The 18346-nt window shown below is 43.7% G+C and overlaps 1 protein-coding gene across 2 annotated transcripts; it reads left to right on the top strand.

Annotated features, from left to right (window-relative positions):
- Window positions 1-14579: 14579 nt before the first annotated feature.
- On the top strand, window positions 14580-16888 carry LOC114310032 (ubiquitin-conjugating enzyme E2 4-like). Of its 2 annotated transcripts, none has more exons than XM_028263099.2 (3): window positions 14580-15084; window positions 15912-16123; window positions 16457-16888. In XM_028263099.2, exons 1-3 carry the CDS (start codon window positions 14842-14844, stop codon window positions 16530-16532), a joined length of 531 nt encoding a protein of 176 aa, XP_028118900.2. In that variant the 5' UTR covers window positions 14580-14841; the 3' UTR covers window positions 16533-16888. The 2 variants fall into 2 exon arrangements, with proteins under 2 accessions (XP_028118900.2, XP_082731357.1); XM_082875231.1 differs by having other exon boundaries at window positions 14608-15007.
- Window positions 16889-18346: the final 1458 nt, after the last annotated feature.

Raw genomic sequence — 18346 nt, 5'->3', positions numbered from 1 at the left:
ATACAGTTACTACACAACGGGTCCCAGGTAGAATGGGTCGGACTAATCCATACTTCTTCCACTGGTAACTGAGTGTTCAAGCCCACCAGAGAACCTGCACACAAGTTCAACAGGGGAATGGGGAGTCCCCCAGCGAACCCTCCGATGAGCAAGTTAGAGAGAGAGAAGTGTAATGTAGAGATATGAATTGGAGATAGAAAACTTAACCTTCTTTTTGTCTTCAATGTCTGCTTATATCCTTTGGTAATCATTTCGTCGTCCCTTCCGACTTTCCACCTTGGCCAAAAGTATATGCTGTAGCTTACCCTGTTCAGGGTGAGGGGGTGCTGTTCCGACGGAGAGGTGTTGTCGTAATCAATGCTGTGATGGACTGCATTAATGGTGATGTGCAGTGGCAATAACTTTGCAGATCTTTGTCTGTCGATGTGGCTTGTCCTTTGCCTGCCACATGTCCAATTATCATTGGTCATTCATGTCATGTTGATTTCCAGCTGTGCTGGGCCTTATCAGTTGGGTTATGCCTTGGGCCCAAGTGGTAGGCTTGGGTTGTTCATAGTGGGTTATGGCCTTTCTAGGCCTAACCACATCAGTAGTCCCCCATTCCTGAGTGCAGCTTTAGTCCAACGAAGGGAATAATGAGGAAGATTGGGGTTAAAGGTCGAGTGAAAGGAACGACTGACCAAAAGTGGTTGAGTGGAAGGACCGACCATGAGGAGGGCCGACCGCGAAAGGTGGCCGAGCGGAGGGACCGACCATGGGGAGGGCCGACCACGAAGGGAGCCCGAGTGGAGGGACCGACCATGAGGATGGCCGACTGCAAAGGGTAAGGTGGGTGGACGCAAGGCTCGAGAGGCGGCGTGTCACGTGGTGATTTGAAGTGGAAAAGACAGGGTAAGGGGAGGGGACAGTGAGTCGTGGTTATACACGTGGCAGTATCTCGTGGTGAGGTAGGTTAGGAGTTGAGCCAGAAGTAAAACGATAGGTCATTGTGGGTGTTGAAAAGACAGTTTTGGTAGAGTTTTTGAAAAGTTTTCAAACTGGCGAAAATTAATTGTGACCCTTGGAATACGGGCAAGCCTTGGGCCTTTGGTATCATTCGATTTACCTACCTCTTTGCAAAAAATCAAAACATTCCAAGTGTTAACTCCTTTGTCGCTGACGATACACCTCTGCGATATTTTTTGAATTTCCTTGCGCCCGCATCCGAAGCTATTCGTAGACACACCACAGAAATGGCCCAAGAAGAAGCTGGAATCGCCAGGGTTGATCCACTTGGGGATGACGATGCGGTGGAGTTGGCGGAGCAGTACAGGGCGGAGAGGCAAATGGAGAGGGTAGGGGAGCCGGCGATACGATCTCATTCTTCCACTATGATGGCGGCCCCAATGCCAATAAGCCAGGTAGAGCTAGATCATTGGCATACAAAGGCAGTTAAGTCGATCATTACCACGAAGGAGCTGGAGGGGATGCGGGAGAAGTACCAAATCCCCGCAGAGATAGAGTTGAAACTGCCGGAATCAAAGGAGAGGGCGTCTGATGCTCGACCGGGGGAGTTTGCCCTGTACGAAGAGGAGTTGAAGGGAGGGTTAAGGTTGCCCCTCCCCCGGATAGCGGTGGATGTACTGAACCGGTTGGAGGTAGCCCCAGGCCAGCTAATGCCCAACGCGTAGAAGATCTTGCTGGCTTGTGCGAGCGCGTGGCCGAAGGCAAATGGGGGGGCTGAAATGACAGTGGATGAGTTTTTTGCGTACTACAAGGCGTCAGGGCAGCAGGAGACTTGGGTTACCCTGCAGGCAGCAGCAGGGAAGGGGTTGGTGGTAGGGCTGCCGTCATCGATCAAGGGGTAGAGTCCGCGGTGGTTCTATGTGTCCGCCAATTGAGGGGTTAGGGTGCGTACAGTTTGGAAAGTGCCCACCAAATCGATGGAGCCAAGACAGGGGACAGCAATGGAGGAGAGGGTGAAGAAAGTGAAGGAATGGCGGGAGAAGGAGGGGGCCAAGTGGGACGAGCTTGTTCAGCCGTCAGCCTTGTTTGCGGTGGGGTTGGGTCCTCAACTGAACAGTGTAGACCTCGACCGGGCGAAATTAGAGGCGAGAAGGAAGGCACAAGAGGCGGAGGATAGGACCATCCTCGCCCAAGCCAGTAAGTTCAAGGAGGCGCAGGAAGACTGACCGCATAAGCCGATTGCACGAGAGAGGATTCGACCGCTCCCCAAATCGCTGGGGAAAAAAGACTTGGGTGAATCTAACCCACGACTGCCCCCGATTTATCCTTTGAAACAGAGGGCCAAGGAGATGGGCAGTGTGGGGAAGAAGAAAAGAAAGGTGAGGGGGAGCCTGCCTTGAAGAGAAGGAAGGAGATGACGGCAGAGGAGACCCCCATGGCCCAAGAGGCAGAGGAGGAGGGAGTGGGGGAGGCCCCAGGAGAGGTGGTTGCCTCAGAAATGGTGGAGGTCGCCTCAGAGGTTGTGGAGGTTGTCCCAGTAGTGGTGGAGATCGCCCAAGAAGTTCAAGTAGAGGGTGGGGCAATTGGCCCTGAGCCAAGGGTAGAGGAACAGCCCCAGAGGGGTCCTGCGCCCTAAGGAGGGGGGGCCAGGCTGACGACTGCTATCTACCACGCTCGCGCGGTGTCTGGGCGGCTGGAGGGAGAAGAAGACCCAGCCAGGGCAGCTGCAGATTGCCTTGTGAGGATAGTGGATGATGCAACCGTTCGCTCGGTGGCCAGGTTCAATGAGGCTGAGCTGCTAAGGGGGTTATGCTCTGCCCAAATGGAGGTAACCACCTTAGCTGGGGCTCTGCTGAGAAAGGCGGCGGCTGCAAAGGTCAAGTCGGATGAGGCCAAGGCTCAACTTGCAAACTTCACAAGGGAGAGTGCAGAGTGGAAGAAGGTTGCGCGAAGCGCGTGCTCTAGAGGTTGGCAGGAAGCTAAAAAAACTAAAAAGATGCCAGTGTTGGCCATTGTTCACCGCAATGTTGCCGACCGAGCCCAAGTTAAGCTGATCGCAGTCAAGTTGGAGCTAGAAGACGAACGCCGCCAGGTTGTGTCGCTCTAGTTCCAGTTGGCTGGCGAGCAGAAGAAGTTGAGGGAGGCTCAAAGGGCCTGCGAGGTTGCCATTGAGCGGCATGAAGAGGCTATGACCAGCAATGAAGAACTGCGCGCCCAGCAAATTAAAGAAAAGGATGAAGCAGACGTGAAAATTGCTGGGCTGCAGAAGGAGCTGGAAGACGAGCGTGCTAAGGCAATGGAGGAGAGGGCGAGCCTGCAGAAGGAGTTGGAGGAGGAGAGGGTCAAGGCGGCCTCTGAAAAGGCGAGCCTGCAGAAGGAGTGTAACAACCCTCGTCACTGTTTACCGAATAACCACTGATTACCGTTAAACTGAAACTGATTATGACTGATAAGTGAACTGAATAAACTACTGAACTGACTGACTGAAATTGAAACTGAATTGACTGAGTATATCTGTTTAATTGTACTTCTATCTGTTTGATTATTTAATTATCTGTTTGTGCTTTTATGTTTATGTTTAATTTGCGAATTGAAGGCCTTATCGGTGGCCTAACCGGAAACCGATTAGTGTTTTATGATCATTGTAATTTACGTGATTTTATGGTATAATTATCTGAAAACTGGTTAGGTATGATTAAATTAGATTAAAATGAGTTAAATTGCATAGTTGGCCTTATTTACCATTTTGCCACTTAAGTGGCCCACTACTTGAACCCTTTTGATCTCCTCATACACTCAAACAAAACATTTTTTTCCCCATTTCTTGCACACAACCGATCATAGAGAGAGTGAGAGTGAGAAATTGAGTTCTAGATTGTGTTTTGTTTGGAAATTGAGAAATTGTAGAAGAGGTTACATATTTGAGCTCCCTTCTTGGACTACAAGACCTAAAGTAGATCATTGACCCTCTTTATTGTGTATTTGAGTTTATTCTTGCATGATTAATGGGTCTTTAGTGATTTAAGGCATGAATTGGTTCAATAGTGTTGAATTGAAGCTTAATCTTTGCATGCATGGCTTACTTTTGCATTTTTGAGGTTGTTCTTCATGGATTTTTGCATGCATGTCCATGTTAATGCTTAGGACCATGTTTTCATCTTGTTTTTGGAACAATTGGCTCCTTAGAGCATCAAATTGAAGCTTTGAAATGGTTTTAATCCATGCATGTTTGCATGTTCTCCATATTCATGAAATTGGTTTCAAATTGAGTTTGTTTGAAACACCCTTGGGCTTTGATTTTGCAAATTGAGCTTTGAATCATGTTAAAGTATGAGTTTTGATGTGTTTTCTGGACAATTGGCCCAAGAGGATCGAAATTTATGGTTTAAAACTTGGTTTTGAGCTTGAGATTCAAATCTGGAATTTTCAGAATTTGGACTCACGCTCGAGCGGGGTGACTGGCGCTCGAGCGTGGAAATCGTGCTCCCAGCATTTTTGTTCTGTTTAGCAGTCCGCTCGAGCGGAATAATTGACGCTCGAGCAGGACATTGTGTCTCATGCTCGAGCGGGTGTCGAGCGCCCAATCGAGCGTGATTTTCGCCTATCCAGCACTTTTGACTGTTTTGCGGAACGCTCGAGCGGGTAAGTCTACGCTCAAGCGGAAACCTTTGTCTGCATGTCCGCTCGAGCGGAGTAACCTACACTCGAGCGTGACCCCTGTTTTTCTGAAAAGTCTGAAAATACTTTTTCAAGTGCATCTTTGCATCCCCATTTCATCCTAGGCATTCTTAGGCCTAGTTTAAGGCATCTTAATGAGGATATAGATGTAGAACCACACCGAGGCATATTAGGGATTAAGTTATTATCTTTCCCAACTGTGTAACTTAGTGTGTGTTCAATCTGTAAACTGTGTAGGGTTGGCGACTGAGGACGCGTTCTAGCCTTACCGTAGCCCAGAACTCTGTGAGTAACAACTGTGTAAAGATATGTTCAAAATGATTATCTTCTGAACAATTGAACCGTACTGCTTTATGAACTGATACTGTTAAATGAATGTATGTCCTATATTCTGAACTGTATTGTGGCATCCTTAGCAACTACTGTTTACTGTTACTGCTACAGAGATCTCTGTCGGTTCCCTCGTTGGAACCACTACTGTTACTGACTGATGGCCATCATTTACTACTCGGTCTTTTTAAGACCTACTGTTCACTGTACTGTTATGCTAATGGATGTACCACATATGACTGTATCGACTGAACGACTGAAATACTGATTTAATGAACTGTTTTCATTACTGTAAGGACATTCATTCTTAACCTCTTTACGCATTGTGTTATTCACTGGGCTTTAGCTCACTATTCATATATATATGTAGGTGTGCAGGCACCAGACCGCAGCTAGAAGCGTCGGGGTAAACTGCAGTTTTGTCAAGCCAACCGTTGTGCCTCACTGCGAGGTTCCGAGCCTGTCAAGCTACGGCTTAGGGGTGTTTTTAAATTCCCCGTCTGTCTCTGTATCTGTCCTGTTCGACTGTATAGACTGTTACTGTACTGTTTGATAGGGATTAGGTCCCTGAACTGAATGAGTGTATATATGTACATACTGTTTTGTCTGACTGTATATATCTGAATGAAAAGTCTTTTTGACATACAGACTGTCACAGCTCATTGAACATTGTTTAATTACTGTATTGGCTTCCGCCAGCCCCTGTACTTTGTATTACTGTATTACTATTAAGCAGGCCTTCGGTAATCTCGGATTACTGGCCGGTTACGGTGCTAAACCCATAGGCGCGGGTTTGGGCTGTGACAAGGAGCTAGAGGAAGAGAGGACCAAGGCAGCCTCTAAAAGGGCAGCATACCCCGATCTGTATGTCGCAGCAATAGAACAATTCAAGGAGTCTGCTAAATTTCAGATGGCGATTGATGTCGCGGTCGCCAGCAGCGTGGCGAATGAGGTGTCTGGGGGGGCGGGCTCATCTGGAACGACCGCTGGAGGCAGGACTGAGGTGGAAGTTATTGAGAGCTTCCAGTGGTCAAACTTCTATGAGTATGAAATGGTTGAGTTCTGGGACAGTGGTTGGAAAATGTTCAAGCGTAAAGCTGAAGAGCTGTTCCCAAGCTTAGACCTCAGTAGTGTAAAAATTGACGAAGACGATGTGGCCCAGACCCCCCTGGATGAGAGGATTGAAGAAGAAGACCTCGTTTCCAGTGAGGAGGAATAATTGAAGAAAAATGAGAAGATCTTGTACTTAGAGTTGTTTTTGTGTGTTTTTTTTTTTTTTTTTTTTTTGAAATGCTGTAATGAACTTATGTACCAGCTAGTGAATAAATAAAATTTAAGTTGTGTTTTCAGTCCATTATTTTTGCTTTTGCATCTGGAATGTATAAATTATTGTGAAGTGTAAAATGTAAGGAAAACTCAATGTAAAGTGAATTTTAACTTGTAAGAAAAATTTCAACGCAGAGTGAGAGTGAGAAAACTCAATGCAGAGTGAATTTTAACTTGTAAGAAAAATTCAATACAGGGTGAAAGTGAGAAAACTCAATGCAGAGTGAATTTTAACTTGTAAGAAAAATTCAATGCAGAGTGAATTTTAACTTGTAAGAAAAATTCAATGCAGAGTGAAAGTGAGAGAACTCAATGCAGAGTGAATTTTAACTTGTAAGAAAAATTCAATGCAGAGCGAAAGTGAGAGAACTCAATGCAAAGGGAATTTTAACTTGTAAGAAAAAATTCAATGCAATGCAATCTAGCCGAGCTCTTCATGCTCAGTCTGGCTGAGGTTTTTTGTGACTCGGTCTGGTTGAGGCTTTTTGTGACTCGGTCTGGCCGAGCTCTTCATGCTCAGTCTGGCTGAGGCTTTTTGTGCTCAGTCTGGCTGAGGCTTTTTGTGACTCGGTCTGGCCGAGCTCTTCATACTCAGTCTGGCTGAGGCTTTTTGTGACTCGGTCTGGCCGAACTCTTCATGCTCAGTCTGGCTGAGGCTGCAATCAAAGCGTTATTGGAATACCACAGATAGTTGAGATATAAGTTTGTTGTTATACAAAGTGTAGCTTGTGGATCATAAATTTACACCATATGTGGAGAAAATGAAAACATTTACGTGTGCAGATTGTCAGAAAGAAAATACATCAATTGGACAATACACAAAATACAAGTTTTATTGAAAATAGCGCTTCAAATGCTCAACATTCCAAGGATGGGGGAGGTCTCGACCTTCCATGTCCTGAAGTCGGTAAGTGCCTGGGCGAGGTCTGGCTTTAACAACATAAGGTCCTTCCTATTTAGCTGTCAGCTTGCCCTCAGCCGGATTCTTGGTGGTGAGGGTTGCTTCGCGTAAGACAAGGTCTCCTACGGCGAACTCCCTTGGTCGGACTCTGTGGTTGTAGTGTGTTCTCATTTTCTGTTGGTAGGAGGCCAGTCTGACAGCAGTGGTTTCTCTGAGCTCTTCAATTAGGTCAAGGTCTGCCCGACAGAGCTCTTCGGCCAGTTCTGGGTTCGGGTGTAAAACCCTTAGGGTAGGCAGACTGACTTCCACTGGGATGACCGCCTCAGCGCCGTACGTTAAGCGAAAGGGGGTCTCCCTAGTGGGAGTTCGAGCAGTAGTACGATTAGCCCAGAGTACATTCGGTAATTCCTCAGCCCAAAGTCCTTTAGCAGCTTCTAGCTTGGTTTTGATGATCTTCAAAAGAGAACGGTTGGTGACCTCGACTTGGCCATTGGCTTGGGGATGACCTGGAGAGGAGAAAAAGGGTTGGATCTGGAGGTCTGCACAGAACTTCCTATACTTGGTGTTGTCGAATTGTTTGCCATTGTCGGAGATGATGGCTTGACGGATGCCAAACCTGCATACGATCGATTGCCAGATGTTCCGTTCGGTAATGGTGGCAAGGGGTTCTGCTTTTACCCACTTGGTGAAGTAATCAATGGCGACAATCGCGAACTTGGTCTGGCCTCAGCCGGTGGAAAGTAGACCAACTAAATCGATCCCCCATTTGGCGAACGAATAAGGACTACAAAGTGTGATCAACTCGGTGGGAAGAGCATGGGGGATGTTGGCGAAGTGTTGACATTTATCACATTTGAGCACAAAGTCGGTCGCATCTTGGTTGAGGGTAGACTAGAAATATCCAGTAAGAAGTATTTTGTGGGCTAGGGACCGGCCGCCTGAATGATTACCGCAGATACCCTTATGGATTTCTCGTATCACATAGGTTGCTTGAGTTGGACTGAGGCATCGCAGATACGGGCGTGAAAAACCACGTTTGTACAAGACACCACTGACGAGGATGTAATTGGACGACCGGGCCTTAACTTTGGCGGCTTGCTGTTAGTCATCTGGAAGTTCTCCCGTTGTCAAAAATAGAAAGATGTCCGACGCCCAAGGGATGGGCTCATTCTGGAGGAACTGCACTTCTTGCTGATCGGGAGAAATGGCAAGGTGGACTAGGTATTCGAGACGGACACCATGACTGAGGTCGGACTGGTCTGCAGAAGCCAACTGAGCCATCTCGTCTGCCTTTGAGTTTTCCGTTCGAGGAATGTGCTGGATGTGGAAGGTATTGAAGAAGCGAACAAGGGGAAGGGCAATATCCCTGTAAACCCGCATTGTGTCCTACTGGCATCGAACAAGAAACGGAGGGCACATTTGAAATAACCACCCTCAGGGGCGGTGAGGATGAGGCCAGCCCCACTGCCTTCTCTGCGGGATGATCCGTCGACATTAAGAGTTCAAGAATGAGGATCCTCTGGCTCGGTAGGGGTTGGTGGGGGTGGAGTGGCCGTGGTTGGGGTAGGATTAGCGAACTCCAGGATGAAATCGGCGACAACTTGCCCTTTAATTGCTATTCGAGGTCAGTAGGAGATGTTAAACTGGCTGAGTTCCACCGACCATTGCATGAGTCTGCCAGAGAGCTCTAGTTGCTGCATTACCTTCTTCAAAGGTTGGTCGGTGAGGACCACTATGGAATGGGCTTGGAAGTAAGGACGGAGTCGTCTGGAGGCGATGATCAAGGCCAAGGACAATTTTTCTAACAATGGGTAATTTTGTTCGGCACCCTTGAGGGCCCGACTGATGTAGTAGACCGGCCGTTGAACAGAGTCGTCTTCCCTGATAAGAGCTGCACTGACTGCGGTGCTTGAAACGGCTAAGTAGAGGAAGAGGGGTTCGCTAGTGATTTCCTGAGAAATGAAGGGGGGTTGGCCATGCACTGCTTCAACTACTGAAAGGCCTCTTCGGACTCGGTCGTCCATTCAAAAGTTTGTCGAAGAACTTTGAAAAAAGGCAGGCACTTATCCGTTACACGGGAAATGAAGCGGTTGAGGGCGGCAACTCGGCCAATGAGTCTTTGAACTTCCTTAACCGTTCTGGGTGACTACATTTCAATCAAGGCTTTGATCTTTTCAGGGTTAGCTTCAATGCCCCGCTGACTGACCATGAAACCCAAGAACTTCCCAGATCCTATGCCGAAGGCGCACTTCTCCGGGTTGAGCTTCATTTGGTACATCCGTAAGGTGGCGAAGGTCTCTCGCAGGTCGGTCAAATGGTCAGCGGAGAGTTTTCTCTTGACTAGCATGTCATCGACATATACTTCCATGTTCCGACCGATCTGATGATGGAAAACGGCGTTGACCAACCGTTAGTAGGTGGCCCCAGCATTTTTCAATCCAAATGGCATCACTTGGTGATGGTAGGTGCCTCGATCGGTAATGAAGGAGGTGTGTTCCCAATCAGATGGATGCATTAGAATTTGGTTATACCCAGAGAAGGCATCCATGAAGCTGAGCATTTGGTGACCGGCCGTGGCGTCGACCAATAGATCTATGCGGGGAAAAGGATAACTGTCTTTGGGGCATGCTCGGTTGAGGTCTGAGTAGTTGACATAGAGTCGTCATTTACCATTGTTCTTGCGAACCAGGACCACGTTTGACAACCATCTAGGGTAGTCCACGTTCTTGATGAATTGGGCCTCAAGGAGCTTGTCAACCTCTGCGGCAATAAGAGTATTGCGCTTAGGATGAAAGATGCGCTGCTTCTGGCGATAAGGTCGAAAATAGGGTTCAATGCTGAGGCGATGGGTTATGAAGGAGGGGTCAATACCTGGCATGTCTTAATGGGTCCAGGCAAAGACATCATTGTGCTCGGTCAGGAGGGCAGTAAGGTCGGCCTTTGCTTGGGGGGATAGTTGGCTGCCGATTTTGGCAGTTTTCGTTAGGTTGGTGGGGTCGATGGGAACCTCCACGAGCTCCTCCACAGGTTCTCCTCTGACCAGCTCGTCCTCATCTCGAACGTCAAGTCCTTTAATGATCATGGCTTCTTTCAGCTTGACTTCTTTTAGTGAGGCAACATAGCATTCCCTGGCCACGGTCTGCTTTCCCCTTACAGTCCCGATCCCCAGATCGGTGGGAAACTTAACGGCAAGGTGATAAGTTGATGTAATAGCTTGGAAGGCATTTAGGGCAGTGCGACCAAGGATGATGTTGTAGGTGGATGGGCAGTCGACAACAAGGAAGGTGAGCAACTTTGTAGTCTGCCGTTGGTACTCGCCGATTGTGATGGAAAGATCAATGGAGCCGATGGAGGTGACCCGGTCGCCAGTGAAACTGACCAAAAGGGTTTGGAGGGGAGACAGACTTTCCTCCCCAATTTTGAGTTGGCGAAAGCAATTGAGAAAGATGATGTCTGAAGAACTGCCATTGTCGATGAAAACTCGTCTGACCTTGTAGTTGGAGAGGAGGGCAGAAATGACGAGAGGGTCATCATGAGGGTAGCGGATGCCTGTACAGTCGGCGTCCGTGAAGGTGATAGGCTCGGTCCACTGCTTGGGCTGTTTGGAGGGTCGATCGACCGTGGCAACTGCTTTGTCTGAGCCCTGCCTTATCTTCCTGAGTTCTGCCCTCTGAGCCGAGCAGGATGGTCCTCCACAAGCAAGGCCGCCTGAAATGACTCTGATTTCTCCAACAGGTGGAGGGGGTTGTCTGGCGGCCGAGGTTGCTGTGGAGGGCGATCATGGCCTTGGTTAGGTTGGGCTAGCTGCCGGGGGGGGTGCGCCGGCGGTTGTTTCTGAGGGGCTCAGTTTTTTGCCTTTGCTGAGGGAGGGTGTCCGTGAACCGGCTAAGACGTCCCTGGCGTATGAGGGTCTCGACCTGATCTTTGAGGTTAACGCACTCATCGGTATTATGGCCATGGTCCTGGTGAAAACGGCAATATTTGAACTGGTCTTTCCAATTGGAAGGGGTTCGTGAAGGTTGGGGCCATTTAAGGGGCTAGTCCTGCTGGATCTGATTGAGGACTTGTTCCATAGGGGAATTAAGGGGTGTGTACCGCTCGAACCGACCGGGCTGTCGGGCTGGTGCCGACCAGTCAGCTCGGGGGGGCCGGTCGGTATAGTGTGGTGTTTGGCTATTATGCTGGGTGTTTCTGGGTTCTGAGTCTTTTCTCTTTTCTCTAGGGGTTGGGTTTTTGGTTATGGGATCTTGCCAGGCGGCTAGAGAATCCTCAGCATTCATGTATTTTTGGGCTATGGAGAGTAGGGCGGCCATGGAGGTCGGGGGGTTTTTAGAGAGGGAGAATAGGAAGTCGGACGACCGCAGACCGACCATGAAAGCAGTGAGAATGACCTTGTCATCATTTTCCGCTACTTGCAAGGCCTCGGTGTTGAAGCGGGTAACAAAACTGCGTAGCGACTCCCCCTCGGTCTGTCGAATGTTGAGGAGTTGGGTTGCCGGGCGTCGCTGGTGCTGGGCTTCAATAAAATGGCTGAGGAAGGAGTCACTGAGATGTTAGAAAGTGGAGACGAAATCTGCTGGTAACTGGCTAAACCACAGTCGAGCTGACCCCTTCACCGTCACGAGGAAAGTTCGACACATGATCTCGTCAAGGAATGCATGGAGGATCATGAGGGTTCTGTAGGTCTCCAGATGGTCGACTGGGTCCGTCGTACCGTCAAAAGAGTCGATTGTGGGCATCTTGAACTTGGGGGGTAGAGGTTTGTCGCAGATGGAGGCGACAAATGGTGAGTTTGCTGTGGTAGAGAGTTTATGCTGGATGTTCTGCATGACCCCTTAGAGTTGGAGCTTCATGGCTCGGAGTTCCGCGTCCCGGAGAGGGATGTGGTCACCTCCGGAGGGCAGCGGGGACTGGACGCTGCTAGCCTCTCCTTCAAGGATTGATGGCGGGATCGATGGTTGTGGGCCCCGGGGTGGTCGGTTTATACCTGGGAGAGGGGGTTGCAAGCCTTCTCTGTTAGGCGGATTAGGCTGCGGGATAGTATGGCTCGGGGCTTGTTCGTAGTTTGGAGGAATATCGAGAGGTGGTGGAGGGGGCATAGGAAGGTTTCTTTGGAGTAAGGCATTGATCAAGGCTTGATTTTGCTCGACCATGCGATTAATGCTGTTGGTAAGCTCGATGAAATATTGTGGTGGGTTATTTGGATTAGGGGGGTTAGCTTGGTGGTCGGCAGCATTTTGGTGAGAAGCCATGGATCTAGTCATGACCATACACTTCGATGGGTAGCGAGAAAGGATTATTGAAACGGGGTCTCCGGCGACAGTGAACACAACTGGCGTGAGGAGCAAAGCCTTTCCACAGACGGCGCCAACTGATAATACAATTACTACACAACAAGTCCCATGTGGAATGGGTCGGACTAATCCACGCTTCTTCAACTGGTAACTGAGTGTTCAAGCCCACCAGAGAACCTGCACACAAGTTCAACAGGGGAACGGGGAGTCCTCCAGTGAACCCTCCAACAAGCAAGTTAGAGAGAGAGAAGTGTAATGTAGAGATATGAATTAGAGATAGAAAACTTAACCTTCTTCTTGTCTTCAACGTCTGCTTATATCTTTTGGTAATCATTTCGCCGTCCCTTCTGACCTGCTACCTTGGCCGAAAGCCTATGCTGTAGCTTACCTTGTTCAGGGTGAGGGGGAGCTGTTCTGACGGAAAGGTGTTGTCGTAATAAATGCTGTGATGAACTGCATTAATGGCGATGTGTAGTGGCAATAACTTTGCAGATCTTTGTCTGCCGATGTGGCTTGCCATTTGCCTGCCACATGTCTCAATATCATTGGTCCTTCATGTCATGCTGATTTCTGGCTGTGCTGGGCCTTATCAGTTGAATTATGCCTTGGGCCCTAAGTGGTAGGATTGGGTTGTTCATAGTGGGTTATGGCCTTTCTAGGCCTAACCACAGCAATTTTAATTATAATTTATGAGATCTTTAACTATATTTCATGTGGTGGTGTTTGGATATAATTTTTTGTTTTTTAGTTATGATTTAGAAACTATGGAGTTATTTCCCAATTACTTTTTGTCCAATCCATTTATTTGCAATTTTCCTTTTTTTTTATCGGGTAAATTATACTTACACCTCTGAGATTTGAGTTTAATACATATAATCCTTGACGTTTGAGAAATTACACTAACCCTCTGTTATTGTAATTATTTAGACAGAATGAAAATATTAAACTTATGCACTTTCTTCTTTCTTACTTTGCTTTATTTTCTCTGATTTTTTCCCCTTCCTTTTACTTCACTTTTTTCTTAATGTAATTTATTCTATTTTTCTACTAAAAATTGTTGTTTTTTATATAAATAGAAGATTTGTGAAACAAAACTATTAATCATAAAAATAAAAATATAATTCCTAAAATATGGGAGATGAAATATAATTGAATCAAATATCTAAAAGTGTCAGGCGTAATTTACCCTTATTTATTTATTTATTTGTTTACATGCCTTGGCAGTAGGGGTGCAACTCGGGCGGGCTCAACCCGAGCAACCAGAGCCCAGCCCGAGTTTTTTTAGGGCTTGGGCAACTATATCTTGTAATCTGGACGGGCTTGGACAGATTTTTGATGCCCGAATTGCAATTCGGGCCGGGCTTGGGCAGAACCAATGGCCAACCCGAGCAACCCGAACCCGAATTCAATTTAATATATTATATAAATTATATAATACATAATATATAATATATATATATATAATTTAATAAATTATGTAATATATATAAATTAAGTAAAAGAGTTAGTCTTAATTTTTATTTTTATTTTTATTTTTGGTTAGTCTTCTATTAAATAAAAGAGTTAGTCTTAATTTTTATTTTTTATTTTTTTTTTGTTAGTTTTCTACCATTAGATTAGCATCTTTTATGTCTACCCTTAGATCTACCTACAGGTTTCTGAACTCGGGCAATTCGGGCAACCCGAGTTCAAAATACAAAGCTTGGGCCGGGCTTGGGCAACAATGTTCGGGTTCATGGTCGGGCTTGGGCGGGCTTGGGCAGTGCCAAATACAATTCGGGTCGGGCTTGGGCAGACCCCCAACCCGACCGAACCCGCCCGAGTTGCACCCCTACTTGGCAGTTGACAAACAAAAAAGACTTCACTAGGTTTAGTTTGGGAAGTGTGTTGATTTTTTGATTTTTTAGTTTTTTTGATTATTTTAGTTTGGGCTAAAAAACTTAGTTTAGAAAGGGCTTTTTAACTTTTTTATTTTTTTAATTTTTTTTTGTGAGAGAAGAATGTAATCATTATAGATTAAATGTGATGTTTTATATGTTATGACTAAAATAACTTATTTTATCTTTTGTAACTAAAATAGCAAGGAAAAAAAAAAAAAAAAAAAACTTCCCAAACGGTATCAACTTATGCGTCATTTTTACAGAAGACTTGAGTAAGTCTTCTCTCTCTCTCTCTCTCTCTCTCTCTCCAAATTTTCATCTAATGATGGTTCTTTTTTCTTATCTCTATATGCTTCTTTACCGTCTTCAAGATCAACTTCTGCTGCAACAAACCCAACTGTAGCTACAAGATTTTAGGTCTCTCTCTCTCTCTCTCTCTCTCTCTCACACACACACACACACACACACACACACCAATTTGGAAAACATGGAAACAGAGACTATGCAGAGCTGTGCAAGGAAAATACTTGAAAGGGAGCTCAGAGACATCAATGAAGACCCCTCAACACACATCAGTTTTGGCCCTTTAAGTGATGACAACATGTTTCAGTGGCAAGGCATCATCATTGGCCCTGTGGATACCCCTTTGGAAGGTGTTCTCTTTCCCCTTTCCATCCATTTTCCCATTGATTACCCTTTCAAGCCTCCAACAGTAAAATTCCTAACCAAGGTACTTACTACTACATCACCAGATGTTGATCATCACCATTGAATTTTGAGTTTTGATACTTATTCAAGCAGTTTAGTTGATATTAATTGGAGTTTTATCTCAAACTCTCATGTTGATTGTATTTTGATTTGGTAATGAGCTTGTTAGATCATCAATTGTTCCAAAAGGGTAATCTAACTAATTATTAGATTTCTTGAAAATATTCACCTCAAAATCAATTGGTATTGAGTGGTTGGGCATACAAATTATATGGATTAAGTTTGTATCTGTGTTTGGTTGGAGGATTGGGGAAGAGATTTAGAAAGGAAATGGAAAGGGAGTTGAAACGTGAATAAAACATAAATTTTATTAGAAGTGTGTGTGTTAGACCTAAAATCTTTGTGAGACCTAAAAACCTAAAATCTTTAGGTTTCACATTTTTTTTTTCCTTTTTCCTTCGCAAATCCCTCAACCAACCAGGGGAAACTTGTGAGATTTTTGTGGAGGCGACTTACACAAAATCAACTGTTTGTTGAGTGGAACTGTGGAGGGCCTCTAAAGTATATGGACGGTGGCAATATAGGACAAATGTTCCATAGCTCTAGCACTAACATTCACCTCATATGTGGCTATATTTTGCACGTGGAGAGAATAGAGATAACCAAAAGAGTGCATAATGATAAAGATAGCAAGGAAGACAAGAATTAAAACTAGGACTACCAGAAACTAGAGCTTTCATACCATGTTAGATCACCAATCGTCTTAAAAAAAACTTAAATTGTTAGCAAATGGACCAAACAATATATATCAATCTAACAAAGTTGATAGTGGGTTGGTATGATATGCAGGTTTGTCATCCAAATATAGGTGTAGATGGCACAATTCAAATCAACATACTAGGAGATCAATGGAGTTCTGCACTGACCACAGAGAAATTGTTACTTTCCATCTTCTCAATTCTGCTAGACCCAATTCTGGAAGACAGTTTATGTCCAATGTCGAATCCATATCGGCACAACATGAATTGCTACAACAAGAAAGCAAGAGGATTGACAAAAAAGTATGTGATCTTTTGATTTTTAATTTGATTTTCCCTTTTTAATGAACAATTCTTATATTCTTGGAACGTACCTTTGAGCATGGCTTTTGAGTATAGAGACACGTGTATAGATGTTTCTTCATTTGCATCAAAGTAAAGTTCTGATAAAAATCATGGGTCTTAGTTAATGAGGCAAGAAGATGATTGATTTCAAACATGATTATTATATATTCCCTTTTTCTTTTGCCAACTCTCCTTTAAATGATTGATTGCAAAGCCTATGTTAATGTTGATCACACTTTCAACTGTAGAAAGATAAGCATCTCTTATTTATTCCATTTCTGTGATTTATAGGATATTGAGATGCTGGTCAAGGATCAAGCTACTCTGTCATTCAAACTCAAAAGCTAGAGCCGCAAAGCAAGCCTGAAAGAAGATAATTGATTTCTTTAGGCTGTGTTTGGATTTTAGATTTGAATAGGAATTTGTGGATGGAAAGGAAAAGAGAATGGAAAAGTCACAAAAATGGAAGCTAATTTTTGTCACTTTTTTCCTTCATTTTCATTTTCTTCCATAATTCATGATTCGAGCACAACTTAAATAAATATATATTTTTTGGTTTCTTCGGTTAATACCTGAGCCAGTGTTGTGATAAATATTTTTATTTATTTATTTATTTTTATTTTATTTTATTTTATTTTATCAACAAAAGACAATGATTAGTTGTTAGATTAGCTTGTGTTGTTATAGTTATTTCATATTTTTTAATTATTATAATATTTTTGACTTTTTGTCTACCACTACAAAAAAAAAAAAAAAATAAATAAATAAATAAAAAATGAAAACAACTACAAGTGTGGCACAATTAAAGAAACAAGTATTGATTTGATTCCCAAAACTACTATGTATAATTGTCGTGTTTTGCTTTCACTCTTCAAGAAGACACATAATTAACAACACTTAGGCCCCGTTTGGTTTCAGAGATAGAATGGAGGGGATTCATAGTGAGGGGATTGTTAGTGTGGGGATTAATAGTGAGGGGATTGATAGTGAAGGGATTAATAGTGAAGAATTGTTAAATTATTTTTATATAAAATAATAAAACAAATAAAAAAATATAAAAAGTTAAACATTATATTTAAAAAAAAAATTCCCAATATATAAAAAATAAAAAAATTTCTAATCCCCTCACTATTTTTCTAATACCATCTCTATCTCCTCCTTACCAATCCCCCTTCCTCCTCCTTACTAATATCAAGGGATTACTAATCCCCTCCCTATCTCTCAAAACAAACACCCTATTCTCAATCTCCTCCTCACTACCAAACCCAATCCCCTCTCTATAACCCCAAACAAACGGGGCCTTAACTCATTATCACAAATATGTTAAGAAACTCGTATTAAAAATCTTAAAAGTAAAAAGAATTCACATTTCTGAAAATAAAGGATGCTTTGCAATTAGCAAAAATAAGTGATCATATGATATGAAGTGGATTAACATTTTAACAGTAGATAAGATTAAATTTTCTGACCATTTATTAGACATGAATATTTAGCAGTATATATATATATATTTTTTATTTTTTATTTTTGTCAATTCAGTTAGTAAAAAAGTTTACGATCAAAATAAAAGCAAATCGATGATATATAGATCAATCAAAATGTGTTTATTTATTTATTTATTTATTTATTTAGATAAAATCATAGCAGATAAAATTCATAGAAAGAAATAATTTGATGAAAATTCCAATGATGAGACAACACAACCCGTAGAATAATCTTTTGGAATTGATTGTTTCATATATAGTAAATCAAAGTATTTCTTCAATCTAGAGTAAATTTGAACAATTACAAATACATTAAGATACTTTTTATTTCTATTTAATTTAATTTCAAAAAGTTAAAATCAATACGTGACAATAGTTTGACAAAATTTTATTTTAAAAATAATTCTACACATACTAACAATTTTAATAAAAATCTTATTAAAAATATAAGAAGCCAAATATAAACAGTAATATTTAACCATGTTTGGAGATATATGTTTTTAGTAAGATTTTAGTTAATGGGATCTGGTATCGAAATTTAAATTCTTCTTGGGTTCGATGAGTCAAGAGGGCTTTTTGTATCATATATGGGCCTTTTGCTATTGTCAAACTATCGCTTGGTTCGGCTTTTTAGTAGGTTTTTGGGCCTTGGTGTAATCATTTGGTTGCCATATTTTTTGTGCTTTTTTATTTTTTA

The sequence above is a fragment of the Camellia sinensis genome, chromosome 6 (assembly GCF_055761805.1).
Source record: "Camellia sinensis isolate YWXY chromosome 6, ASM5576180v1, whole genome shotgun sequence".
In the NCBI taxonomy this organism is placed as follows: Eukaryota; Viridiplantae; Streptophyta; class Magnoliopsida; order Ericales; family Theaceae; genus Camellia; species Camellia sinensis.
Note: the sequence above shows the minus strand (reverse complement) of the source record. Positions and strands in the feature narration are given on the sequence as shown.